Here is a 27,999-nt window from a genome sequence, read left to right as displayed (position 1 = left end):
CAAATTGTTTAAATAATCAATCACAAATTAAGCAAGACCAAAGCGCTAACTCAATCAAGCTCATAAACATTAAGCATACGAATCTGGTCAGAAGTTAAAATACACAAAAACCTAGCCTAGAATGAACAAGAAACTTAGCTAAGCATTGACATATCGATTATATCACTTATCTTGATGATCATGCAAACCCGTGATGAACCGGAAGCCTTGGAATAGTGGAAGATCGTCTTACACAGCCTCTTTTGCCTTTGGAAATCGTTAATAGCCGAATGAGGAGGTTAAGGGGTTTATATAAGGCAAAACCTAAATTTTTGGCCGACTTAAGCATCTTCGCGTATCGCGAAGATGTCCCAGCATACTTCTTCGCGTATCGCGAAGGACAAAATAGTCGCGGCCAACATCTACACGAAGTTGCCCTTCTTTGCATCTTCGCGCATCGCGAATATGTAATTTTTCTGCATTTTTTATTTTCTTTACTGCCTTGTGATGCGTGCACTTCCAATCTTTCACTTCTCGATCTTCGTTCCAAACCCGTAAATATCCTCGTTATGCTACATAGCTTCCAATATCCTGAAATGCGTAAACAATGCTTGAAGTACCAATGTTCATTCAATTATTTAACTAATCTAACTAATTAATATATAATAATAACTAACTTTTACCCAACCATCAGTGACCCATGACCCGCTTACTTTGTTTGCTATAAAATTGTTAATTATAAATAATATTTTTTTTAAAAAAAATTAGATATTAGTTTTTAGTATATCTCTATTTTATAGGATTTTCATATCAAATATTTGGTAAGATGAATTTTTAATTTAATAAGATGTTATAACCCGATTAAGAGTTAGGCCGTGAATTAGGGTAAAACGCATAAGAAGCCTTCATCTATAAATAAAGAAATATGACAGCTTAAGAGAATTTAAGAATAACAAGAGCTTTTAAATGTTTGGTTTATATATATTTAGGATTTTAGATAGATATATCGTTAACCGTAATACCCATTTTCTTTCAATCATTGAAACCGCTACGACTCCGAACTGAAACCGTCAGATAACTTAAAATTGGTGAAATTACTTGTAGAAGGATTGAACAGTGACGCGGTATCTTGTACGTGGAGCAGCTATGGATTATCGGCTGATTCAATAGTGGTGATGACGGTTCTCGCCGGATCCTGCAGACCAACAATTAAGCAATCGATGATTTTGGTATGCAATTCCATACGAGTTTGTTCCTGTATTTCATTCACTTAAAGTTCATTTTTATTTTTTTCCTTCGTGTTTCAAAATATAGTATTCGAACCTTTGTTTCAATTTGAGAAACAAAGTGAACTGAATTACCAATTTCAGTTTAATAAGATATTAAGATTGCTAGATGTTAATGTTTCTAAATTCGGTATCCGAAATTTTAGATATCAGAAACTGAAATGAACTATCTGAAAATCGGATTTTCAACCTAGATTTGAAAAGTTACTGTTCATCCTATATAATTTTTTAATATAAAAGTTACTGTTCATCCTCTATAATTTTTTAATATATTTTGAAAGTGGTTGTGAGTAAAGGAAAGAGAAAAGGTAGTGATAAAAGTTATAAAAAATATTATTTAATTAAAATAGAGACAGAAAATAAAGTAAGTTTTATTGTAATTTTTGGTTTGAAGATAGGAGATGAGATGAGAATGCTCTTATACATAAAATACTTCCACTAGATATATAGCTTTAAAAAATCAAATAAACAAATAGCCGTGTCACAATTTTAAATCAACTGGAGTAATTAATTAGCTCTGTCGGTGATTTTTTTGAATTTTTTAATATATAGTCAAAGTAAGTGGACTATGTTTGACAGACTCTAGCACCAGCGGGTTTTTCTAAATCTCTTAGATTAATGTTTATATATCTTGTTTTTTTCCTTAATCTCTATTATTAATGTTATGCCGTGCCCATCTGAACAGAGTTCAGAAATGCATAGTAATTTATCGGTCCATAAGAACCAAAACTTTATTTTTAGTAGAATTGGGTTTGCTATCCAAAAAGGGGTTGCAGCGCAGCTTGTTGCCCGCTTACCTGCCACTTCATTGTAAATCGTTTGGTTGTTTTTTGATTATGAATTAAAACTACTTAAATGTTATGCTAAGTATACAAGTAGCCGGGTTGAACTCTAGTTCGATTTCTCTCACAGATTCGTTTCGGGATTGTGTAAGACTGTTGAGAAATGGAAGAGCTTTCGAAGGAAGTTAATGTTCCGAAGAAGCATTCCTGGGAGAGGGCTTTGAGAAATTGGCAAATTGCTCTCTCTCTCAAAAAAATCTCCAATGATATTCGAAAGCAAAACCAATGTACTCACCCGGACCAATTTTCCAACGTTAAGGTAATAATAATCCTCCCCTTTTATTTTCTTTTTTCAGAATACACACATTCGCATGCATATTGATTCGTATTGTGCTGTTAAATATATGATTGCTTTGATCTGGAGTTTTGAACTTAGTCTAGGAAGATTAACACCGCGATCCTTCCTCATTCAGATATTTTCATACATTTCAATCCAAATTTAGTTACTGATGTGTACATTTCGTATATTTTTGTATCATTTTTTTTAACCACAAACTCACACCCCTAAATCTTACTCCTAAATCTATATCATTATACTCACAAGACAACTTGAACCCTTATCACTTAAGAGGAACACATATAAATCCTTTGGTAACATTGAGCAACATGGATTTCATTTTTATTCTTTTAGTTGCCTTTTTATCTTTTCAACAAAAATCGTTTGTTTTTTTAACAAATTTACACAACCTGACGAAGTTTTAAGAAATTTAGTGCTAGACCTCAAGCTTATTACAACTAGGGGACGGCTACTCTACGTTATGCGGTGGGGAGCATCTTTATATAAAAAATAAAATATATTCATAATTTAACCAATAGGGCATCTAAAGTTCTACACATCTCTGCTTCGTTGTCTTTTATCATGTAACGCCTCTAAACTCGCGCTAATAAACCCATGCGCTGCGACGGATGCCAAACGAAAGATTAAACTCCCCAAAATTTACAAAACTATCTAAACTACAGTACCAAAAGATTGTATTTTGATAAACTATTAAAACAAGGGTGGAAAAAAATAGCAAATTGGATGGACTTGTTGATGCTTGTTAGTTCTTGTGGTTCTGAAATATATTTCTCTATAAAGAGGGAAAGCCATCTCATCATTTTGGCTACTGCAACACTTAAGATTCCTATATATTTACAAGATGCGAAATTGCGTCTATTTGTCTTCACTGTAAAACACATCATGAAATTTGAAGAAATTGATATAAAATCTTCAGCTTGTTAAAAGAATTTGGGTAACCAAGACTAACCTTCACTCAAATGATGTCCCAGCTTCTCACGACTTTATTTTGCTTCCCACGATTTGTTTCTCACGACTTTGCTTCTCACGATTTGTTTCTCATGACTTTGCTTCTCACGATTTGTTTCTCACGGGTTTGCTTCACACAATTTCACTTTGCTTCACACGATCCTTGCTTCACACGATCCTTGCTTCACACTACTTTCTTTTACATTTTGATCATATCGCATGATCAACTTTTGTCCTCTTTATATCGACATCAAGGGGGTTGGCTCTTCATCTTCACTTTCAGCTAAGAGAGCCTTGCCATTCTTGTGTTTTCGATTTGGACATTCATAGGCATAATGTCCAACCTTACCACATTTATAACACACGACGCGAGACTTATCTTTTGTGCTTGTTGTGGGGTGCTCGCTATTATTTTCTCGTGGTTTATTGTCAAATTTTTCTGATTTAAAAGAGGTTTCCTCTCTATCTTCATAATTTTTCATGCCTCGTCCTCGCGATGGGCGGAACTTACCTCGTCCACAATTTCCAAACTGATGGCCACGACCATGTTCATTGTCGTGTTGCGTGAACAATAGGTTATCTTGATAATCAGTCACAGTTCCTCTTTTAGACTTAATCCTTTCTTCGAAGGTTTTAAGCCTTTCGATGATATCATCTACGGATACACCGTCCAGATCCGTAAATTGCTCTATTGAAGCAATTATTTGCAAAAATCTATCGGGCATAGAGGTCAAGATTTTTCTTACTAACGTGGGCGGCTCAAATTTTGCACCACAACTAGTTGCCTTACTAACAATATTTGTTAGCCTCGTTATGAAAGAATCGATAGTCTCATCGTCTTTCATTTGCAACTTATCAAATTCAGACTTGATGCTTTGCAACCGTGCCTGTTGCACTTGTGTTGCACCAAGATGTATTGTTTTAAGTGTATCCCACACTTCTCTTGCAGTTTTACATTCTGCCACTTGTAGAAGTAGATCTTCTGATAGAGTTTGAAACAAAAATGCAATTGCGCACTTATCTTTCTTTACATCCGCATTTGTTTCACTAGTGGGCTCTATCGTTTCCCAAAGACCATTTGCATCTAATATGATCTTCATTCGAATTGCCCATGTTGTATAATTTGTAGACTTTAACATAGGACATTGGTAATTCGCAAGGGACAATCCCGACTCTTTATAAGTCACGATGGCATTCTTATCTTTTGGATTTTCCGACATGATCACCACTCAAGAATGATAATTATACACAAAGTATAATTAAAAGTTTCAATAACCTTTTACACTTGTAAGAACCAAAACAAAGTTTAAAAAACTTGGTTCTTGTATAAATAAAGAACAAATCTTTGTATGACTAAATATATAAACTTTAAACCAAATATATATTAATGGATACCAACGACCCAATATTTGGTTTATTTATCAAAACTTTTAGTTTTGATTTAGAAAAGAACAAATCTTTCTTGATTTTAATGATTAAAACAATATACCAAATTAGGGTAATTTGGTTAAAAGTATGAAGAAATATCAAAACACCAAATGGTGTTTGGTTTTTTTCCTTCCCGATTTCAACAAACAACAAAACAACTTATGCTTTGTAGATTTACAACAAACAACAAACGTTTGTTATTTGACTTATGAATACTATTTGAGAATAAAATACTATCAGAATCAATTCTGATTACAACACGAATTATACTTTTATTCGATTACCACCATACAAAAAAGCAAAACAGATTGACTATTACTTTCAAAAAAATGAACAAAAAAGCTGATAACCAAAGGATCGATCCAAACCCGTTGGATTATTCTATCAGTTATTACCAGGGCTAAAAACAACAACAATTGTTGCTTCTAATCAATTTTATTTGCAATTTCAATTTCAATTTCAATAAACCAGAAAAGAATATCTGATCGAATAGATTTTTTCAACGAACAAACGCAATTGAAGATTGCAATTTCAACAAATGAAATAACAAATAATCTAATTTGGCAATCCAATTGCACAACCAATATTATAAAACTTTCTAAACAAATCAGAATAGAATCACAAACATGTGATCTATGATTTGATATTCTATTTTCTGATTGTTTCTCACAATCAATTCCAATTCAAAGCCTCTCACTTTCTGATGGAAATCCAGTACCGATTCAAGGATCGACTATTAATGATCAATTTCAATTGAACACAAACGTGGCTCTGATGCCAATTGTTGCCCAGAAATAAGAAATAAGATGGAGATTGATAAAATAATAATCAAACAACAATGATCAGTTTGCAAAAAAGGATTATGATTTCATTGATTTCTTGAAGTATTTATAGATGTTGATGGGGTACAATGAAGTGAAGCATCGGTTCATAAACACCGATTCAATCTAACCTAATTTAATGTTTTACATGTTTGACCCTCCTAGAATGCATAAATAACATCTACTAACTAAACATACTTTTGACACTTTGACATAATTAATCCCTAAACTTTACACGTGAAGGATTAATATCTAACATAAATTAGTTCAGTAGTCTTATAAGTACAAGTTTTAGGTAGTTACCGTAATTTTAAAATTTTGTTTATTTGGTAGGAACCTTGGATTCAATTTATAAGTTGTGGTGAATCAATATTGAAGAACAAACAAATTAACAAAACAAAATTAGATTACTCCCAAATGTTTAATAATATAACTCAAAAAACTTGATTATAATGTAAACTGCAACTCGGTTTATTTAGCTAACCTAGACTCTATGATACGAATTGTAACTAATTAATAGATATAACCAATTTGTTATAATCTAACTAAAACACTTAACCAACTATGGCCGTCTTGTCAATATTGGTCCCTAAGTTCACGGATTTGTGACTTGGAGTCCGAAATTACCAGCATTGATAATGTCCATAAAAAAAACTCTGTTATAAACAAACAAGATGATTTTATATACTAATCACCTAGAAAGTGACTGACTTCTGTTCTTTACATGCTTACTATCCTATTTATATACAAGCACCTTGTGATGCCGAACCCAAGAACTTTTTTCATCATGGAGGCCATACATTTTTGAGTGCCGTTAGTCTATCGTTAAATATTAACTTTTGGGGTTCAGTGTGGGTCGGGTCATATACTAAAAATATAAAAACAAACTGTTTGCCTAAAAAAACTTCCAACCCTAGTGCCAATGTTGAAAAAACCAAAACCGAACTGAGCCCATCATGAATACCTTATACCGAATTCTCCCCTTCTCACTTGATGCATAGATTTGTATGTGCATAATTTTCTATCTAGTATCATTAACATTCCTGCTGACATTTACAAGCTCACATTCTCCCCTTCTCACTTGATGCATAATTTTGTATATGGATTTCTTGTAGATCCCACTAAGAGAAATAAAGCGAGCCACAGACAATTTTAACAAAGCACATTTTGTTGGGTCTGGCGGGCATGCTGATGTGTACAAAGCAAAACTTGACTTTTTAGATACCGAAGGATCGCCATCAACGGAAGGGAAGAGTAAAGATGAAATGTCTAAAATAAGCAAAACTGTAGCTATAAAAAGGATTAAAGGAGTAGACGAGCAAGCTAAACAAGGGTTCTTAACAGAAATTGCATTGCTTTCTAGTTGTAAGCATCCAAATGTCGTCTCTCTTATTGGCTTTTGCAAAGAAGCTGGTGAAATGATTCTTGTGAATGAGTTTGCTTTTAAAGGAAGCCTTGCTGATTATTTGATAAGTAGTGACACGGTTGTTCTTACTTGGACACAAAGAATACAAATTTGCCTTGATATTGCGAATGGAATTAATTACCTTCACACCAACATGGAGGGAAAACCAAGGATAATACATCGGGATATAAAGAGTGATAACATTTTATTTGATGAAAATATGAACGCGAAGCTTGCTGACTTTGGGCTCTCTAAATCACATCCTATGAATCAACAACCTAGCTCTATCTATTCAAGAAATATTGCAGGGACAACATTATATATGGACCCAGAATATTTGGCTACAGGTAAATATAAAAAAGAATCAGATATGTATTCCTTTGGAGTAGTTTTATTTGAGATCCTATCTGGGAAAGTGGCGTATGATTCAGTTTACATTAACGAAAATGACTTGGGGCTTGCACCAATTGCAAGGAGACGGTTCAATGAAGAAACACTAAAGGAGTTAATTGATCCTAAATAATCGAAGAAGATGATGGTCACATTTTTACTTTTAATAGAAGACCCAATCAAGATTCATTCCTCGTGTTTTCAAAAATTGCATATCAGTGTTTAGCAGAAACTCAAGTCAAGCGCCCAACAATCGAAGTGGTCATTAAGGAACTTCAAAATGCATTAAAGTTGCAAGTAAGTCGATATTTAAAAAGAATACTTTGTTTTTCTTCAAATGCTTCATGCTTGATTCCTTTTAAAAATACCAAATATGGTCTGTAACATTTAAAAGGATGGTAAAAACTATTCTCACTTTATTTTAGAATACATAAAATACAAATTAACTTGTTTAGGAGGTTTCCAATTTTTTTAACATCAATTTTGTCATCAATTCATTTTCATTTTTTAGTTTTTTAACGATATTTATCGTCATTTTCTGTTTATAATTCAATTCATATGCACGTGTATACATAAATATGAACAAAGGGTGATTAAATAAAAGGATTGTAACATAAAGAGTGCACAAATGATCCTTTTATAACTCATAATTTTTTTTTAAAAAAAAATCAATCACGCATCACTTTGGAGAAAAGAAAATACAAAAAGATGTGGTATCAGTTTGAAGGGAAATGTTTAATTACATAGTTTTCATATACTGCATTCTTATTCATTTTACCACATGATGTTGCAGGGAGAAACCGTGATACTCTCAAGGTTTCGACTCAGTGATATAGTGTTGGCTACGGAGAACTTTGCTGAAATGTACCAAATTGGTTTAGATACAACCGGTACGGTGTACAGAGCTAAACTTGATCATTTTGGCAGCAATAGTTTGTTGGCAACAGAAGGGAAGAATAAGGGTGAATCTTCCAATAAATGCATGATTGTGGCTATAAAACACATCACTAGTAGAGATGGCACCGGGCAAGGGAAAAAAAAATTCTTTGAAGAATTTGAAATGCGTACTAGTTATAAGCATGTCAACATTGTTTCCCTTCTTGGCTTTTGTGATGAAGGTGATGAAATGATCCTTGTCTACGAGTCTCTGCCTGAGATAACCCTCGACGCCTATTTGAAAAACGTTAATAAAATTGACAGTTTTACATGGACGCGCCGTCTACACATGTGCCTTGAGATTGCACGTGGACTCAATCACCTTCACACCATGATAGTCAACACGCCAAGGATAATACACATTGACATAAAGAGTGCCAACATTCTGTTAGACAAGAACCAAAGGCCAAAAATTGGTTACTTTGTGATCTCCAACTCACGCCCAGACAATCAAGAGATAGGCATGAAAGTGTATGTGGATCCAGAATATGAAACAACAGGTCAATGGAAAAGAGAATATGATGTTTACTCTTTTGGAGTTATTCTTTTTGAAATCTTATGTGGGAAGGTGGCTTATGATCCTGTTTACCTAAAAGAAAATGATAAAGGGCTTGCACCCATTGCACACAAATGTTCCAATGATGGAACCATACACAGAATTATGGATCCTAAGCTAAAGGAAGAAACGAGTGAAGGCATTTTCACTTCACCCGATAAAAGATCCGAGACCAAGTTTTTAAAAATTGCATCTCTTTGTCTGGAAGAAGCCGTCAAGCGTCCTACATTGGACCTGGTGATTGAGGAACTTGAGAGCGCATTAAACTTTCAAGTAAGTCTATATTCTCCAAGTACCACATTCTTAATTTCTTCTCTTCACATATACTTGATCACTATAAAAGTCAAGTATTATTATTATTATTATTTGTTATACTTGGTCTTTTTATATATATTTTCCGTTTATTAAGATTTTTAACTGTTGTTTCAAATTATACTGTATTTGATGTTTGTATGTTTTTCAGGTCCTCCGAGGCCGTGGAATATAGATGATATTATTCGGGTTACTAGAGAGAGAGAGAGAGAGAGAAGAGGGATGATTATGCGTGGGATTCAAATCAAATAATGAGCTTCAAAATGTTTGTATTCCTGTGATTACTAATTTCCAGTCAATACTTTTTGTAAATTAGTAAAACAATTATACATAGGATAAAAATTGAAGCTTGGTGTCGCAATCTTTTTAAAGGTATTATATTGTTGTTTTTTTAATAGTTTTAAATATATTAGTTAGGTGTAATAACTTTATGGGTTTAGTTCCAGTACAATAACGAACCTAACCGATACTAACAAACCCGTGTTGCACCTCAACGCCCAGGTTTTTCTTTCAGGCAGTTTAGTTTTGATACCATAATGAACCTAACGGATACCAACTGAATTCATGTTGCTTGATCATGACCTATACGCATGCTGATAATGTTTTTGGGCCGCTCAGATTTAATTTATTGATTTAGTGTCGATCAGTGTTGCAACGAACTTAACAAATACTGATCGAATTTGTGTCACCTCGTCGTCGCAACACAACAGGTTTGTTACCTGGTTAAATTGTTAAATCAGCTTCATTCAGTCTAGATGTCGTTTAGTAAGCTTTCAATGGGCCAATATTATTGCAATTGGTGAGTTTAATTTCCTAAACCACATTTATTTGTTCAAAAAAGTATTAAAAAGTATTAGAAACATGCTTGTGATGACTGTTTCACTAAGACTCATCATTGTTGGCGGCCTCAAGGGTGTTGCCACCCCTAACAACGCACCGGGCGGCATTAGGTGGGGGTTATATCATATATTGAGGCGGCATAGGGGAATAATGGTGGGGCCATGATGGAATGTGGTGGGCCTGGTTTATTTCCAACATTCATGAGACCGTTCAACATTAAAAGAAAAAAAAAGAAATTAAATTATCTATTTAATAAACAACCCACCTTCATCTCTACCAAATGTTCTCTTTTTCTCCAACAAACAAACACTTTTTTCTTCTCCAACAAAAAATAAAATCCCTAAGGGGGCGCTTGGTTTTCGGAATATTTTGGAATTGGAATTAGAATTCGTGTAGGAATTGGAATTTAAAGTAATTGAATTTGGAATTTAAACATTCCAATAAGAATGGAAATTCGTTGGAATTGGAATCTCAATTCCATTCCTGACGTGTTTGGTTGGCCAATAAATTGGAAACAATCAACCCGACCCTCGCCAACCCTTCCCCCGCTCTACCGATTACCACAATGTATTAGCCTAAACTGGCCCGCCACCGACCCAAACCGTTTCTACCCGACCCAGTATCGTTTTTTTGTTCCGCTTGGTTGGTTTTTTGGGTATCGGTTTGGTTCGAGTTCATTTTTTTTTTGCTTCTTTTGGTTAGTTTTTTCGGTTTGGTTTCAATATTTTCGATTCGTTTATGTAACACCTCGAGAAGACCCTGTTCAATTTTGGACCAAAAACGACAATTCTGAAACTTAAGGGGGTTAAGACGAAAATTTTGGGTTTTCAGACCCATCGCGCTACGCGATGGGTGAACAGATTTGATCATCGCGCTACGCGATGCCATTCCCTAGGAGTTCTGAAAAAGGGGGGGCCGCGCTACGCGATACCCCATTAAGCAAACCAGGGACACGTGGCCAACCACGTGTCACCACATGGTAGCTTCAGGATAATCGCGGTGTCGCGCTACGCGATGGCCTAAGGAAAGGCCCATCGCGCTACGCGACGGTCCCCAAAACTTTGCTTATAAAAGGTGGCTACGGGATTGAACCTCATTCATCCCACATTCACCATCACAAACACACACTTAGCGTTGGAATACGTGCCCGAATGCTATGAAGTTCCGAGGTCCGGTTTTCTCGTGAAACCTGCAAGAAACGAAGCTCTGACGTTCTGTTGATCAACATAAGCGAGTTGGAAGTGAAGTTCTGCCAATCTAACAATCACTCTGCCTTAGTACTAGTATCCCGAGCATTCATTAAGGTAAAATCTAAGTTAACCTATTTCAATCATATTATAGATAGCTTAGACTCAGTCAAGGCTATGGCCTTTAACCTTGAAAGCATTTTCAAATATATTCACAAAACAGTTTTCGATAAACATTACTTCTATAAGGGTAATGTTATATAAAATTATATTTTGACGGGCATGTAGTAACTGGAAGGGAGATATCATTAGTAGACTCTTCTTGCCTAAGGTAAGTAATTCGTATAAATCTCAATCAACCGCGGGACCCGTTTACTTACCTGGAGAAGTTTACCAACGTGATAGACTCTATTAGGCCAAAGCATGCTATATCAAACGTCACACCAAATACAATCATGATCTCAAAACATTCGTAAACCTAATCAAGGTAAAAAACCAGACTTAAGGTTTGCAGTCTAAACAAAATACATCAACAAGGTGATCATTCAAACCTATTTGTTTATAGGTTAACAATCATTCTCAATCAAGCAAGGTTTTTATCAATCACACCGACCATACAGGTGAATACGTTAAACCTTTTTCAGTTAGTCAGATAAACGGGTTGTTTATCTTAAACAGTCAGTCAAATATGAGATTACGCGATCTCTAAATTTTAAGGGATTACGTGATCCCTCAAGTCACAAGGTAGATAATAAAAGCAACTCAGACCGAGTACACGTGTGTCTGGATCTAAACATAACTGTCTAGTCTATCAATCAAGGCTATGTGGCCGCAGGCTAAACAGTCATAACGAAAGTTCTCCAATGGGCATTAGTTCTTAGAGAACCAAAATTGTGTGTGTATGGCAGTGGCACAAGTTCCCAGAAATAAGAGACGTTTCTGCTGAGTTTGTTCCAAAACTATCTTGTCAGTCAAATGTTTTCAGAGTCAACGATTCACCAGCATATCGCTGACGTATTTTTCCCCTCATTACAGGAAAGCAAGTATAGCACATATAGCAAGGAATTAAAGTCATTCTTGAAGATAGAAGCTCGCAGATGGAAATGACTCAGTTTTAAATAAATAAAATAATGTAAACAAAGGTTTGAAACCAAAAATACTTGGATATTTATTATCCAAAAGATTTTCACAATAAATTAATATTTTATTTTAACCAAAGACTTCCGCTAATAACCCGCAACTCTGATATATTTTTAAAACAGGTACCAACTACGGGTGTCACGCCTAGACTCTAAGTCGGGGTGTGACAGTTTAGGTTGGTTTTTTGGGTTTCTGTACGGTTCGAGTTCGTGTTTTTGCTTCTTTTGGTCAGTTTTTCGAATTCGCTCCGGCTCGGTTTCGGTTTTTTTGGTTCGTTTAGATAGGTTTTTTCAGTTTCATTTCTTTTCGGTATTAATTGTTTTGTTTCGTTTTAGTCAGTTTTTCCTGTTCGATTTCCTTTTCCAACCAACAAGGGCTTTATCGACCGGTAATGACACCCCCTCAAAGCCCACAAACGTTCTCCAATATATTTTACCAACTGATAGTGCCCGATATGTCTTCCCAACTACCCAAAACCCAAGTACCTGAAAGTAACACAAGTGGACCCCAAACCATAGTATAAATACCTTCAACCACCTCAAAACAAAGTAAAAAAAAGCCAAGAACAAAAATCCAAAAGAAAGAAAGAAAGAATACCGTGGAAAGCGACGAGGAGATGGCGTTTGAAAAACGCGTTTAACTTTTTATATTACAACTCAAAGTAATAAACTTCTTCGATGATGTGGTTTATTTTTTTATTGGCCAAGTGGCATGAATCTTTTATTAGTCACAAGTTCAGATTAACATTTTATTTTGCTTTAACCCTCCGCCAAATCGCCGGATTTCTCTTGGACTCGTTTTGATTTTCAGTGGCCTATCAGATCTATAAAGGTCCACTGAAGCTTTGAGGATATAGCAGGACCAACGTTGCATAAAGGTAACAATTCTCCCCTTTAATTTCTCCTGAAAACACATACAACTCAACTCAACATCGGATCCTAACTAGGTTTGCAATATACCAAAATAATGATACTTTTAAAAGAAAATCTAAGTTAGCTTTTAAAAATTCAAAAATCCCATCGATTTGAACTTCCTTATCTTTAAATTTAACAAATATTTCCTTTTATTAAAGGTATATTGGTTTTTAATGATCTCAATTATTGTCTTTTGGTCAATAATTTAACAAATATTTCCTTTTATTAAGGGTATATTGGTATATTGGTTTATATCACTTATCTTGATGATCATGCAAACCCGTGATGAACCGGAAGCCTTGGAATAGTGGAAGATCGTCTTACACAGCCTCTTTTGCCTTTGGAAATCGTTAATAGCCGAATGAGGAGGTTAAGGGGTTTATATAAGGCAAAACCTAGATTTTTGGCCGACTTGCGAAGATGTCCCAGCATACTTCTTCGCGTATCGCGAAGGACAAAATAGTCGCGGCCGACATCCTGCAACTTCGCGTATCGCGAAGTTGCCCTTCTTTGCATCTTCGCGCATCGCGAATATGTAATTTTTCTGCATTTTTTATTTTCTTTACTGCCTCGTGATGCGTGCACTTCCAATCTTTCACTTCTCGATCTTCGTTCCAAACCCGTAAATATCCTCGTTATGCTCCATAGCTTCCAATATCCTGAAATGCGTAAACAATGCTTGAAGTACCAATGTTCATTCAATTATTTAACTAATCTAACTAATTAATATATAATAATAACTAACTTTTACCCAACCATCAGTGACCCATGACCCGCTTACTTTGTTTGCTATAAAATTGTTAATTATAAATAATATATTTTTTTAAAAAAATTAGATATTAGTTTTTAGTATATCTCTATTTTATAGGATTTTCATATCAAATATTTGGTAAGATGAATTTTTAATTTAATAAGATGTTATAACCCAATTAAGAGTTAGGCCGTGAATTAGGGTAAAACGCATAAGAAGCCTTCATCTATAAATAAAGAAATATGACGGCTTAAGAGAATTTAAGAATAACAAGAGCTTTTAAATGTTTGGTTTATATATATTTAGGATTTTAGATAGATATATCGTTAACCGTAATACCCATTTTCTTTCAATCATTGAAACCGCTACGACTCCGAACTGAAACCGTCAGATAACTTAAAATTGGTGAAATTACTTGTAGAAGGATTGAACAGTGACGCGGTATCTTGTACGTGGAGCAGCTATGGATTATCGGCTGATTCAATAGTGGTGATGACGGTTCTCGCCGGATCCAGCAGACCAACAATTAAGCAATCGATGATTTTGGTATGCAATTACATACGAGTTTGTTCCTGTATTTCATTCACTTAAAGTTCATTTTCATTTTTTTCCTTCGTGTTTCAAAATATAGTATTCGAACCTTTGTTTCAATTTGAGAAACAAAGTGAACTGAATTACCAATTTCAGTTTAATAAGATATTAAGATCGCTAGATGTTAATGTTTCTAAATTCGGTATCCGAAATTTTAGATATCGGAAACTGAAATGAACTATCTGAAAATCGGATTTTCAACCTAAATTTGAAAAGTTACTGTTCATCCTCTATAATTTTTTAATATAAAAGTTACTGTTCATCCTTTATAATTTTTTAATATATTTTAAAAGTGGTTGTGAGTGAAGGAAAGAGAAAAGGAAGTGATAAAAGTTATAAAAAATATTATTTAATTAAAATGGAGACAGAAAATAAAGTAAGTTTTAGTATACTTTTTTGTTTGAAGATAAGAGATGAGATGAGAATGCTCTTATACATAAAATACTTCCACTAGATATATAGCTTTAAAAAATCAAATAAACAAATAGCCGTATCACAATTTTAAATCAACTGGAGTAATTAATTAGCTCTGTCGGTGATTTTTTTGAATTTTTTAATATATAGTCAAAGTAAGTGGACTATGTTTGACAGACTCTAGCACCAGCGGGTTTTTCTAAATCTCTTAGATTAATGTTTATATATCTTGTTTTTTTCCTTAGTCTCTATTATTAATGTTATGCCGTGACCATCTGAACAGAGTTCAGAAATGCATAGTAATTTATCGGTCTATAAGAACCAAAACTTTATTTTTAATAGAATTGAGTTTGCTATCTAAAAAGGGGTTGCAGCGCAGCTTGTTGCCCGCTTAACTGCCACTTCATTGTAAATCGTTTGGTTGTTTTTTGATTATGAATTAAAACTACTTAAATGTTATGCTAAGTATACAAGTAGCCGGATTGAACTCTAGTTCGATTTCTCTCACAGATTCGTTTCGGGGTTGTGTAAGACTGTTGAGAAATGGAAGAGCTTTCGAAGGAAGTTAATGTTCCGAAGAAGCATTCCTTGGAGAGGGCTTTGAGAAATTTTCAAATTGCTCTCTCTATCAAAAAAATCTCCAATGATATTCGAAAGCAAAACCAATATACTCACCCGGACCAATTTTCCAACGCTAAGGTAATAATAATCCTCCCCTTTTATTTTCTTTTTTCAGAATACACACATTCGCATGCATATTGATTCGTATTGTTTCTGTTAAATATATGATTGCTTTGATCTGGAGTTTTGAACTTAGTCTAGGAAGATTAACACCGCGATCCTTCCTCATTCAGATATTTTCATACATTTCAATCCAAATTTAGTTACTGATGTGTACATTTCGTATATTTTTGTATCATTTTTTTTAACCACAAACTCACACACCCCTAAATCTTACTCCTAAATCTATATCATTATACTCACAAGACAACTTGAACCCTTATCACTTAAGAGGAACACATATAAATCCTTTGGTAACATTGAGCAACATGGATTTCATTTTTATTCTTTTAGTTGCCTTTTTATCTTTTCAACAAAAATCGTTTGTTTTTTTAACAAAATTACACAACCTGACGAAGTTTTAAGAAATTTAGTGCTAGACCTCAAGCTTATTACAACTAGGGGACGGCTACTCTACGTTATGCGGTGGGGAGCATCTTTATATAAAAAAATAAAATATATTCATAATTTAACCAACAGGGCATCTAAAGTTCTACACATAATTTAAAAAATGGTGTGTTTAAAAGTTGACTTCAAGCAAACTGTTTTACCTTAACCAATTAGATTTTTTTTTTCAAAAAAAAGATCCGTTATCTGGACTCATTTTAGAAAGTTAACCAATTCACATAGTTTGACCCTTTGTAGCATGACAGATTAAAATGGGCACAAAGATTCGTCAGAAATATCAACAATAGATTCGTCAGAAATATCAATCTCAAGCATCAATATCAATAATAGATTCGTCAGAAATATCAATAATAGATTCTTCAACATACTCAACCACTGCAAGCTGATTTCCACAATCTCAAGCATCAATATCAATAATAGATTCGTCAGGAAATATCCTCCATCTCAACCTCCTCCTAAACAGATATTTAAAGATCAATGTAATGATCTCAAAACACATTTTAGTTAAACACATAGATAGACATATACCATATCATTATCCACCATTATATCTGATGTTTCCAAATTCATTGGCACATGTTCATTTTCATCTTGATCTTCCCACACGCCAAAACCCTCATTTGTCTTCTTAATATCATAGTAAATAGATCGAATCTAAAGTCAAAACCTTATGCAGATAGATCGAATTTAAATGGGAGCCTGAATCTGTAATGACAAAGACAAACTCAAAACAAACATTACTAAGTTATCATCTCTTTGATAAAGCACCTACACCATTCCCTTTGGGCATTATAGGGGAAGTAAAGCCCCTACACTAATTTATTGTTTGTCATTTGTGGAAACCATATAATCGGATAAAAAGTATCTATAAGTTGCCCATTTTCTTTTGCAGTCGCAATTGCGAGCAAGCTTTCTTTTGCTGAGGACAGCACTAAGGTTTATGGACGCTGCCAAACCAGAGGTACTACTGCCTTTAACATTGCTACCTTGGAATAGACAAAACTTTATATGACCTCATTACTTGAGTAAGAAAACAGTAGGGCATTTTATCAACCGGTCATAGTTCAATATTTTTAAAAGATAAATTTCAATAGATGAGTTTTTTCTGACTGATTTTTTTTCGGGTCTATTTACAAAGTCACGTTAAACATTTTTGTATGAAAACATAAGTTCATCGTGTATTTCACCATTTAAACATTTGTAGGTCAAATGTTAATAAAAGTGTTAATTTTGTATATTACGTGGATTATATATAAATAATGAAATAGATTGTGTAACTAATGATGTGGACTATGTTATCACAAATACCAAGTTAATAGATGATACGCCTTTTTCTTAATAGTAGGTGTAACGAACATTTTCATTATGTAAATTTATACATGTATTTAACGAACATTTTCATTATGTAAATTTATACATGTATTTACTTTTCATGTTGTAGTGTAAACGTTTGTTACACATATTTTAAAAGTCGATCCACGTAAATATTTTTTAGGTGTAACTTATAAGACATAATATTTTTTTGTTTTTTAAAAAATATTGTTAAGTGGAGTTCTTTCAAGTTCTCACAACTTAGGTGGGTTCTCAAATGATCTCATTTATCTCTTTGTGTGTATATGTGTGTATAGGGAGCTTCATTAGGGAACCACAAAAAAGTGGGGAACCGAAGAACTATTGATCAAACAAACTCCGATTTAACTCATTTTAGCGGCATAGGAACCAGCTCGTAGAACCTTAATTGTAAATATTTAGGGTTAAGCTTTTAGATTATAGGGTTTAGCTTAGGGTTTAGAAGTACGGTTTTAAGGTTTAGCTTTAGGGCTAAGGTTTGATGAGCTAGTTCCAACACCATTGGAATGGGTTTAATCGAAGTTCGTTTGCTTGATGGTTCCCCAGCGTATTCACCTCTATGTGTGTGTGTGTGTGTATACATACTAGAGGTACCCGCACGATGTGAGTGGTAACAAACATACACTGATAATCACATAACATGTTACTTTTTTTTGAACCAACAAAGACCTATAGCTATACCACACTCGAATTAAAGAGAATAAAATGTTCGTTTTCATGGTGTAATTTCTTTTAATATTAGCTTATGAAAAATTTTATGGCCTTTTAAAAATCATGAGGAAAGTTGGTTGAAGAATAATAATAAAAGAAATATGTGTGTAAAGTTGAGGGGCAAAAGTGTAGGTGACTAGGCATTCATGACACGAGTCTACGAACCGCCATACGCTAATGCAAGTTGACGAGTAGCCAACGTACGCTTTTGAATAGGAGAGGGGGCAAAAATTTTGTGTGTAAAAACAGATTTTGACTCATGCGAAACTAACATCTAAAAGCTTTTTCTTCATAGACGGGGTCGTTATCAAAATAATCATGTAGAAGCAGTTCGTTCATGGCTACGCAATTCTAATCGATTGTATGTTGTATAGTCATTGGATGCAAACTTTCCACATGATGTTTAATGTATTGGATCGTGACTATAGCGGCTTTCATAAGTAGCTCGTCCTTGTCAGACGAATCCGATGATGTATAATCCATATTAAAAAAAGGTATAATAATAATATAGGTGTAGATGTAGAGAAAAAAGATTGGTTGGTGATAGAGGTGTGAAGATATATTGCTAGTTTGATTGTTTATATAGATTTTAATTTTATAGTTATTTTTTATTTTCGTCAAAAGAGCCGTTGGGCTCTTTCTCTCTCTCCCTCTCTATATAAATGATTTGTTTCCATAGGTTATAAACTTTAGATGCTGCTTTTATTTATATATCAAAAATAGTTGTACCATAGCTTTGCTATTGGTGAGACTTACTGAGTATGATGATGACGATGATGATATTCATCTCTAGTTTTTTTCTCTTTGGATTTAATTAGAGATACGCTCTTGAAAAGATGATATCTGCCACCAACAACTTCTCTCATGAAAATCTGATAACGATAAGTACACTAGGAAAGGTGTACAAAGGAGAACTTTTATTGCATGGCAATTTGGTCGTACAAAGACTGGATTATAAGCATGGGCTAGGAGACGAGTTGCAAACAGAGATTGGAATGATTAAGAGTTTTGAACATAAGAATATCGCCCCTTTTTTTGGGTATTGTGATGAAAATAATGAAAAGATCATCATTTACAAAGCATTTCATGGAACTCTCAAACAACATCTAAGTGGTCCAACTCTCACATGGCCCCAAAGACTACAAATATGCTTAGGTGTTGCACGAGGATTGAATCACATCCATTATGATGTCATACATTGTGATATCAATAGCTCTAAAATAATTTTAGATGAAGATTGGGAACCAAAGATATATGGTTTTGAACTTTCCACAAAATATCCTCAAAGTTGGAGGCATCGCCTTCTCTTCTCTCGCTACTTTGACACCAATAATTTGACACCCAAATATGATGTTTACTCTTTTGGTGTGTTATTGCTTGAAGTCCTTTGTGGGAAGAAACCAAAGATTACAAACGACGGTCTTGACGAAGAACCAGAGGGGATAATTGATCCTAATTTAAGGAAACAGATGGATACACAAACGTTGACACTCTTTACAAGCATAGCTTACAAGTGCTTGAATCAACAACCTGCACAACGTCCAACTATGGATCAGATTGTCAGAGAACTTAACGAGGTGTTGGAACTTCAATGGGAACATGATCTTGTAAGCCAGTTCTTTTGTTTTTTTTCTGTTTCATCATTTTCACATTATTACTTTTATGTTTACAACTTTATTTTCCATTGTGGTAATTTGTATAAAAGGAACACCCAAAAGCTGGAGAGGAAGCTACACCATCCAACAACTTGGAGGTAAATTTCTTTTTCTAACTCTTAATATCTAACACACACCTACCAATCATATTCCTAAAATCTACATAATTGTCTGGACTCGAACCCACAAGCCCACACACTGATGGAGAGAGACACCATTTTACACCCTTCAATAATTACTTTCCTTATATTAGTTTGAGGTGATAATGATAAATAAAGTTTATAAAGTTTTCACTACAATACAAGCAACCATTTAACTAAATTTAATTTTCTTTTAGTTTATTTGAATTTGGCCTTCCTCATCAAATATTTATGATTGGAGTAGAGTATTTCCTCACATAAATAGAAAACCATTTTTAAGCACCAAAATTACAAAATCAATATGGTGTAAATGTGAAATTTAAAAAAATGGTGCTCATTTTTTCGGTTAGTTGACATTCCTTAACAGATATTTCTCCACACTTTTAAAAAGTGTGTACTCAATAATATTTTAAGTTTTAGCTTACATGTCTTCACACTTTTGAAACTAACTTTTGAAACCAAGAGGGTATTGTTGTTTCAAACTATTTAAATTATTGCAATAAGAAATAAGATGGAGATTGATAAAATAATAATCAAACAACAATGAGTTTGCAAAAAAAAGGATTATGATTTCATTAATTTCTTGAAGTATTTATAGATGTTGATGGGGTACAATGAAGTGAAGCATTGGTTCATAAACACCGATTCAATCTAACCTAATTTAATGTTTTACATGTTTGACCCTCCTAGAATGCATAAATAACATCTACTAACTAAACATACTTTTGACACTTTGACATAATTAATCCCTAAACTTTACATGTGAAGGATTAATATCTAACATTCACCCCCTTAATCACGAACATGTAAAGATAGAGTCTTCTGATCTTCAAATCTTCTTTCTTCGTCTTTTCACGCCATTATTCTTTAATCTTGAACTATGGCTTCCTTCCTTTCATTGAATGGTCCATTTGATTTACTTCACACGAATTCGTTTGCTTCTCACGACTTTATTTTGCTTCCCACGATTTGTTTCTCACGACTTTGCTTCTCACGATTTGTTTCTCATGACTTTGCTTCTCACGATTTGTTTCTCAGGGTTTGCTTCACACAATTTCACTTTGCTTCACACGATCCTTGCTTCACACGATCCTTGCTTCACACTACTTTCTTTTACATTTTGATCATATCGCATGATCAACTTTTGTCGTCTTTATATCGACATCAAGGGGGTTGGCTCTTCATCTTCACTTTCAGCTAAGAGAGCCTTGCCATTCTTGTGTTTTCGATTTGGACATTCATAGGCATAATGTCCAACCTTACCACATTTATAACACACGACGCGAGACTTATCTTTTGTGCTTGTTGTGGGGTGCTCGCTATTATTTTCTCGTGGTTTATTGTCAAATTTTTCTGATTTAAAAGAGGTTTCCTCTCTATCTTCATAATTTTTCATGCCTCGTCCTCGCGATGGGCGGAACTTACCTCGTCCACAATTTCCAAACTGATGGCCACGACCATGTTCATTGTCGTGTTGCGTGAACAATAGGTTATCTTGATAATCAGTCACAGTTCCTCTTTTAGACTTAATCCTTTCTTCGAAGGTTTTAAGCCTTTCGATGATATCATCTACGGATACACCGTCCAGATCCGTAAATTGCTCTATTGAAGCAATTATTTGCAAAAATCTATCGGGCATAGAGGTCAAGATTTTTCTTACTAACGTGGGCGGCTCAAATTTTGCACCACAACTAGTTGCCTTACTAACAATATTTGTTAGCCTCGTTATGAAAGAATCGATAGTCTCATCGTCTTTCATTTGCAACTTATCAAATTCAGACTTGATGCTTTGCAACCGTGCCTGTTGCACTTGTGTTGCACCAAGATGTATTGTTTTAAGTGTATCCCACACTTCTCTTGCAGTTTTACATTCTGCCACTTGTAGAAGTAGATCTTCTGATAGAGTTTGAAACAAAAATGCAATTGCGCACTTATCTTTCTTTACATCCGCATTTGTTTCACTAGTGGGCTCTATCGTTTCCCAAAGACCATTTGCATCTAATATGATCTTCATTCGAATTGCCCATGTTGTATAATTTGTAGACTTTAACATAGGACATTGGTAATTCGCAAGGGACAATCCCGACTCTTTATAAGTCACGATGGCATTCTTATCTTTTGGATTTTCCGACATGATCACCACTCAAGAATGATAATTATACACAAAGTATAATTAAAAGTTTCAATAACCTTTTACACTTGTAAGAACCAAAACAAAGTTTAAAAAACTTGGTTCTTGTATAAATAAAGAACAAATCTTTGTATGACTAAATATATAAACTTTAAACCAAATATATATTAATGGATACCAACGACCCAATATTTGGTTTATTTATCAAAACTTTTAGTTTTGATTTAGAAAAGAACAAATCTTTCTTGATTTTAATGATTAAAACAATATACCAAATTAGGGTAATTTGGTTAAAAGTATGAAGAAATATCAAAACACCAAATGGTGTTTGGTTTTTTTCCTTCCCGATTTCAACAAACAACAAAACAACTTATGCTTTGTAGATTTACAACAAACAACAAACGTTTGTTATTTGACTTATGAATACTATTTGAGAATAAAATACTATCAGAATCAATTCTGATTACAACACGAATTATACTTTTATTCGATTACCACCATACAAAAAAGCAAAACAGATTGACTATTACTTTCAAAAAAATGAACAAAAAAGCTGATAACCAAAGGATCGATCCAAACCCGTTGGATTATTCTATCAGTTATTACCAGGGCTAAAAACAACAACAATTGTTGCTTCTAATCAATTTTATTTGCAATTTCAATTTCAATTTCAATAAACCAGAAAAGAATATCTGATCGAATAGATTTTTTCAACGAACAAACGCAATTGAAGATTGCAATTTCAACAAATGAAATAACAAATAATCTAATTTGGCAATCCAATTGCACAACCAATATTATAAAACTTTCTAAACAAATCAGAATAGAATCACAAACATGTGATCTATGATTTGATATTCTATTTTCTGATTGTTTCTCACAATCAATTCCAATTCAAAGCCTCTCACTTTCTGATGGAAATCCAGTACCGATTCAAGGATCGACTATTAATGATCAATTTCAATTGAACACAAACGTGGCTCTGATGCCAATTGTTGCCCAGAAATAAGAAATAAGATGGAGATTGATAAAATAATAATCAAACAACAATGATCAGTTTGCAAAAAAGGATTATGATTTCATTGATTTCTTGAAGTATTTATAGATGTTGATGGGGTACAATGAAGTGAAGCATCGGTTCATAAACACCGATTCAATCTAACCTAATTTAATGTTTTACATGTTTGACCCTCCTAGAATGCATAAATAACATCTACTAACTAAACATACTTTTGACACTTTGACATAATTAATCCCTAAACTTTACACGTGAAGGATTAATATCTAACATAAATTAGTTCAGTAGTCTTATAAGTACAAGTTTTAGGTAGTTACCGTAATTTTAAAATTTTGTTTATTTGGTAGGAACCTTGGATTCAATTTATAAGTTGTGGTGAATCAATATTGAAGAACAAACAAATTAACAAAACAAAATTAGATTACTCCCAAATGTTTAATAATATAACTCAAAAAACTTGATTATAATGTAAACTGCAACTCGGTTTATTTAGCTAACCTAGACTCTATGATACGAATTGTAACTAATTAATAGATATAACCAATTTGTTATAATCTAACTAAAACACTTAACCAACTATGGCCGTCTTGTCAATATTGGTCCCTAAGTTCACGGATTTGTGACTTGGAGTCCGAAATTACCAGCATTGATAATGTCCATAAAAAAAACTCTGTTATAAACAAACAAGATGATTTTATATACTAATCACCTAGAAAGTGACTGACTTCTGTTCTTTACATGCTTACTATCCTATTTATATACAAGCACCTTGTGATGCCGAACCCAAGAACTTTTTTCATCATGGAGGCCATACATTTTTGAGTGCCGTTAGTCTATCGTTAAATATTAACTTTTGGGGTTCAGTGTGGGTCGGGTCATATACTAAAAATATAAAAACAAACTGTTTGCCTAAAAAAACTTCCAACCCTAGTGCCAATGTTGAAAAAACCAAAACCGAACTGAGCCCATCATGAATACCTTATACCGAATTCTCCCCTTCTCACTTGATGCATAGATTTGTATGTGCATAATTTTCTATCTAGTTTCATTAACATTCCTGCTGACATTTACAAGCTCACATTCTCCCCTTCTCACTTGATGCATAATTTTGTATATGGATTTCTTGTAGATCCTACTAAGAGAAATAAAGCGAGCCACAGACAATTTTAACAAAGCACATTTTGTTGGGTCTGGCGGGCATGCTGATGTGTACAAAGCAAAACTTGACTTTTTAGATACCGAAGGATCGCCATCAACGGAAGGGAAGAGTAAAGATGAAATGTCTAAAATAAGCAAAACTGTAGCTATAAAAAGGATTAAAGGAGTAGACGAGCAAGCTAAACAAGGGTTCTTAACAGAAATTGCATTGCTTTCTAGTTGTAAGCATCCAAATGTCGTCTCTCTTATTGGCTTTTGCAAAGAAGCTGGTGAAATGATTCTTGTGAATGAGTTTGCTTTTAAAGGAAGCCTTGCTGATTATTTGATAAGTAGTGACACGGTTGTTCTTACTTGGACACAAAGAATACAAATTTGCCTTGATATTGCGAATGGAATTAATTACCTTCACACCAACATGGAGGGAAAACCAAGGATAATACATCGGGATATAAAGAGTGATAACATTTTATTTGATGAAAATATGAACGCGAAGCTTGCTGACTTTGGGCTCTCTAAATCACATCCTATGAATCAACAACCTAGCTCTATCTATTCAAGAAATATTGCAGGGACAACATTATATATGGACCCAGAATATTTGGCTACAGGTAAATATAAAAAAGAATCAGATATGTATTCCTTTGGAGTAGTTTTATTTGAGATCCTATCTGGGAAAGTGGCGTATGATTCAGTTTACATTAACGAAAATGACTTGGGGCTTGCACCAATTGCAAGGAGACGGTTCAATGAAGAAACACTAAAGGAGTTAATTGATCCTAAAATAATCGAAGAAGATGATGGTCACATTTTTACTTTTAATAGAAGACCCAATCAAGATTCATTCCTCGTGTTTTCAAAAATTGCATATCAGTGTTTAGCAGAAACTCAAGTCAAGCGCCCAACAATCGAAGTGGTCATTAAGGAACTTCAAAATGCATTAAAGTTGCAAGTAAGTCGATATTTAAAAAGAATACTTTGTTTTTCTTCAAATGCTTCATGCTTGATTCCTTTTAAAAATACCAAATATGGTCTGTAACATTTAAAAGGATGGTAAAAACTATTCTCACTTTATTTTAGAATACATAAAATACAAATTAACTTGTTTAGGAGGTTTCCAATTTTTTTAACATCAATTTTGTCATCAATTCATTTTCATTTTTTAGTTTTTTAACGATATTTATCGTCATTTTCTGTTTATAATTCAATTCATATGCACGTGTATACATAAATATGAACAAAGGGTGATTAAATAAAAGGATTGTAACATAAAGAGTGCACAAAGGATCCTTTTATAACTCATAATTTTTTTTTTAAAAAAAAATCAATCACGCATCACTTTGGAGAAAAGAAAATACAAAAAGATGTGGTATCAGTTTGAAGGGAAATGTTTAATTACATAGTTTTCATATACTGCATTCTTATTCATTTTACCACATGATGTTGCAGGGAGAAACCGTGATACTCTCAAGGTTTCGACTCAGCGATATAGTGTTGGCTACGGAGAACTTTGCTGAAATGTACCAAATTGGTTTAGATACAACCGGTACGGTGTACAGAGCTAAACTTGATCATTTTGGCAGCAATAGTTTGTTGGCAACAGAAGGGAAGAATAAGGGTGAATCTTCCAATAAATGCATGATTGTGGCTATAAAACACATCACTAGTAGAGATGGCACCGGGCAAGGGAAAAAAAAATTCTTTGAAGAATTTGAAATGCGTACTAGTTATAAGCATGTCAACATTGTTTCCCTTCTTGGCTTTTGTGATGAAGGTGATGAAATGATCCTTGTCTACGAGTCTCTGCCTGAGATAACCCTCGACGCCTATTTGAAAAACGTTAATAAAATTGACAGTTTTACATGGACGCGCCGTCTACACATGTGCCTTGAGATTGCACGTGGACTCAATCACCTTCACACCATGATAGTCAACACGCCAAGGATAATACACATTGACATAAAGAGTGCCAACATTCTGTTAGACAAGAACCAAAGGCCAAAAATTGGTTACTTTGTGATCTCCAACTCACGCCCAGACAATCAAGAGATAGGCATGAAAGTGTATGTGGATCCAGAATATGAAACAACAGGTCAATGGAAAAGAGAATATGATGTTTACTCTTTTGGAGTTATTCTTTTTGAAATCTTATGTGGGAAGGTGGCTTATGATCCTGTTTACCTAAAAGAAAATGATAAAGGGCTTGCACCCATTGCACACAAATGTTCCAATGATGGAACCATACACAGAATTATGGATCCTAAGCTAAAGGAAGAAACGAGTGAAGGCATTTTCACTTCACCCGATAAAAGATCCGAGACCAAGTTTTTAAAAATTGCATCTCTTTGTCTGGAAGAAGCCGTCAAGCGTCCTACATTGGACCTGGTGATTAAGGAACTTGAGAGCGCATTAAACTTTCAAGTAAGTCTATATTCTCCAAGTACCACATTCTTAATTTCTTCTCTTCACATATACTTGATCACTATAAAAGTCAAGTATTATTATTATTATTATTTGTTATACTTGGTCTTTTTATATATATTTTCCGTTTATTAAGATTTTTAATTGTTGTTTCAAATTATACTGTATTTGATGTTTGTATGTTTTTCAGGTCCTCCGAGGCCGTGGAATATAGATGATATTATTCGGGTTACTAGAGAGAGAGAGAGAGAAGAGGGATGATTATGCGTGGGATTCAAATCAAATAATGAGCTTCAAAATGTTTGTATTCCTATGATTACTAATTTCCAGTCAATACTTTTTGTAAATTAGTAAAACAACTATACATAGGATAAAAATTGAAGCTTGGTGTCGCAATCTTTTTAAGGGTATTATATTGTTGTTTTTTTAATAGTTTTAAATATATTAGTTAGGTGTAATAACTTTATGGGTTTAGTTCCAGTACAATAACGAACCTAACCGATACTAACAAACCCGTGTTGCACCTCAACGCCCAGGTTTTTCTTTCAGGCAGTTTAGTTTTGATACCATAATGAACCTAACGGATACCAACTGAATTCATGTTGCTTGATCATGACCTATACGCATGCTGATAATGTTTTTGGGCCGCTCAGATTTAATTTATTGATTTAGTGTCGATCAGTGTTGCAACGAACTTAACAAATACTGATCGAATTTGTGTCACCTCGTCGTCGCAACACAACAGGTTTGTTACCTGGTTAAATTGTTAAATCAGCTTCATTCAGTCTAGATGTCGTTTAGTAAGCTTTCAATGGGCCAATATTATTGCAATTGGTGAGTTTAATTTCCTAAACCACATTTATTTGTTCAAAAAAGTATTAAAAAGTATTAGAAACATGCATGTGATGACTGTTTCACTAAGACTCATCATTGTTGGCGGCCTCAAGGGTGTTGCCACCCCTAACAACGCACCGGGCGGCATTAGGTGGGGGGTTATATCATATATTGAGGCGGCATAGGGGAATAATGGTGGGGCCATGATGGAATGTGGTGGGCCTGGTTTATTTCTAACATTCATGAGACCGTTCAACATTAAAAGAAAAAAAAAGAAATTAAATTATCTATTTAATAAACAACCCACCTTCATCTCTACCAAACGTTCTCTTTTTCTCCAACAAACAAACACTCTTTT

General features: G+C 34.0%; 5 protein-coding genes across 6 annotated transcripts; 4 read left to right on the top strand and 1 right to left on the bottom strand.

Annotated features, from left to right (window-relative positions):
- Window positions 1–2,336: 2,336 nt before the first annotated feature.
- LOC143541882 (uncharacterized) lies at window positions 2,337–27,051 on the top strand. 2 transcript variants are annotated; one of them, XM_077034578.1, is made up of 6 exons: window positions 2,337–2,366; window positions 17,119–17,187; window positions 19,106–20,040; window positions 24,361–25,338; window positions 25,836–26,807; window positions 26,998–27,051. In XM_077034578.1, exons 4-6 carry the CDS (start codon window positions 24,511–24,513, stop codon window positions 27,019–27,021), a joined length of 1,824 nt encoding a protein of 607 aa, XP_076890693.1. In that variant the 5' UTR covers window positions 2,337–2,366; window positions 17,119–17,187; window positions 19,106–20,040; window positions 24,361–24,510; the 3' UTR covers window positions 27,022–27,051. The 2 variants fall into 2 exon arrangements, with proteins under 2 accessions (XP_076890693.1, XP_076890694.1); XM_077034579.1 differs by lacking the exons at window positions 2,337–2,366; window positions 17,119–17,187; window positions 19,106–20,040 and having other exon boundaries at window positions 24,042–25,338.
- LOC143541876 (putative receptor-like protein kinase At2g23200) lies at window positions 6,596–7,530 on the top strand. The gene is made up of 2 exons (XM_077034574.1): window positions 6,596–6,607; window positions 6,718–7,530. Exons 1-2 carry the CDS (start codon window positions 6,596–6,598, stop codon window positions 7,528–7,530), a joined length of 825 nt encoding a protein of 274 aa, XP_076890689.1.
- LOC143541879 (putative receptor-like protein kinase At2g23200) lies at window positions 6,680–9,420 on the top strand. The gene is made up of 3 exons (XM_077034576.1): window positions 6,680–7,694; window positions 8,191–9,162; window positions 9,353–9,420. The coding sequence occupies exons 2-3, from the start codon at window positions 8,260–8,262 to the stop codon at window positions 9,374–9,376; spliced, it is 927 nt and encodes a 308-aa protein (XP_076890691.1). The 5' UTR covers window positions 6,680–7,694; window positions 8,191–8,259; the 3' UTR covers window positions 9,377–9,420.
- Window positions 19,124–20,737, top strand: LOC143541874 (receptor-like protein kinase HERK 1). Its single transcript, XM_077034573.1, has 3 exons — window positions 19,124–19,894; window positions 19,993–20,040; window positions 20,681–20,737. The coding sequence occupies exons 1-3, from the start codon at window positions 19,124–19,126 to the stop codon at window positions 20,735–20,737; spliced, it is 876 nt and encodes a 291-aa protein (XP_076890688.1).
- Window positions 21,236–22,216, bottom strand: LOC143541873 (uncharacterized). Its single transcript, XM_077034572.1, has one exon. It carries the CDS (start codon window positions 22,214–22,216, stop codon window positions 21,236–21,238), a length of 981 nt encoding a protein of 326 aa, XP_076890687.1.
- Window positions 27,052–27,999: the final 948 nt, after the last annotated feature.

This window comes from Bidens hawaiensis, unplaced genomic scaffold (genome assembly GCF_021521415.1).
Source record: "Bidens hawaiensis isolate Kalapana, Puna unplaced genomic scaffold, B.hawaiensis_p1.1 tig00012719_1, whole genome shotgun sequence".
NCBI lineage: Eukaryota > Viridiplantae > Streptophyta > Magnoliopsida > Asterales > Asteraceae > Bidens > Bidens hawaiensis.
This window is presented reverse-complemented; position numbering and strand designations above follow the sequence as displayed.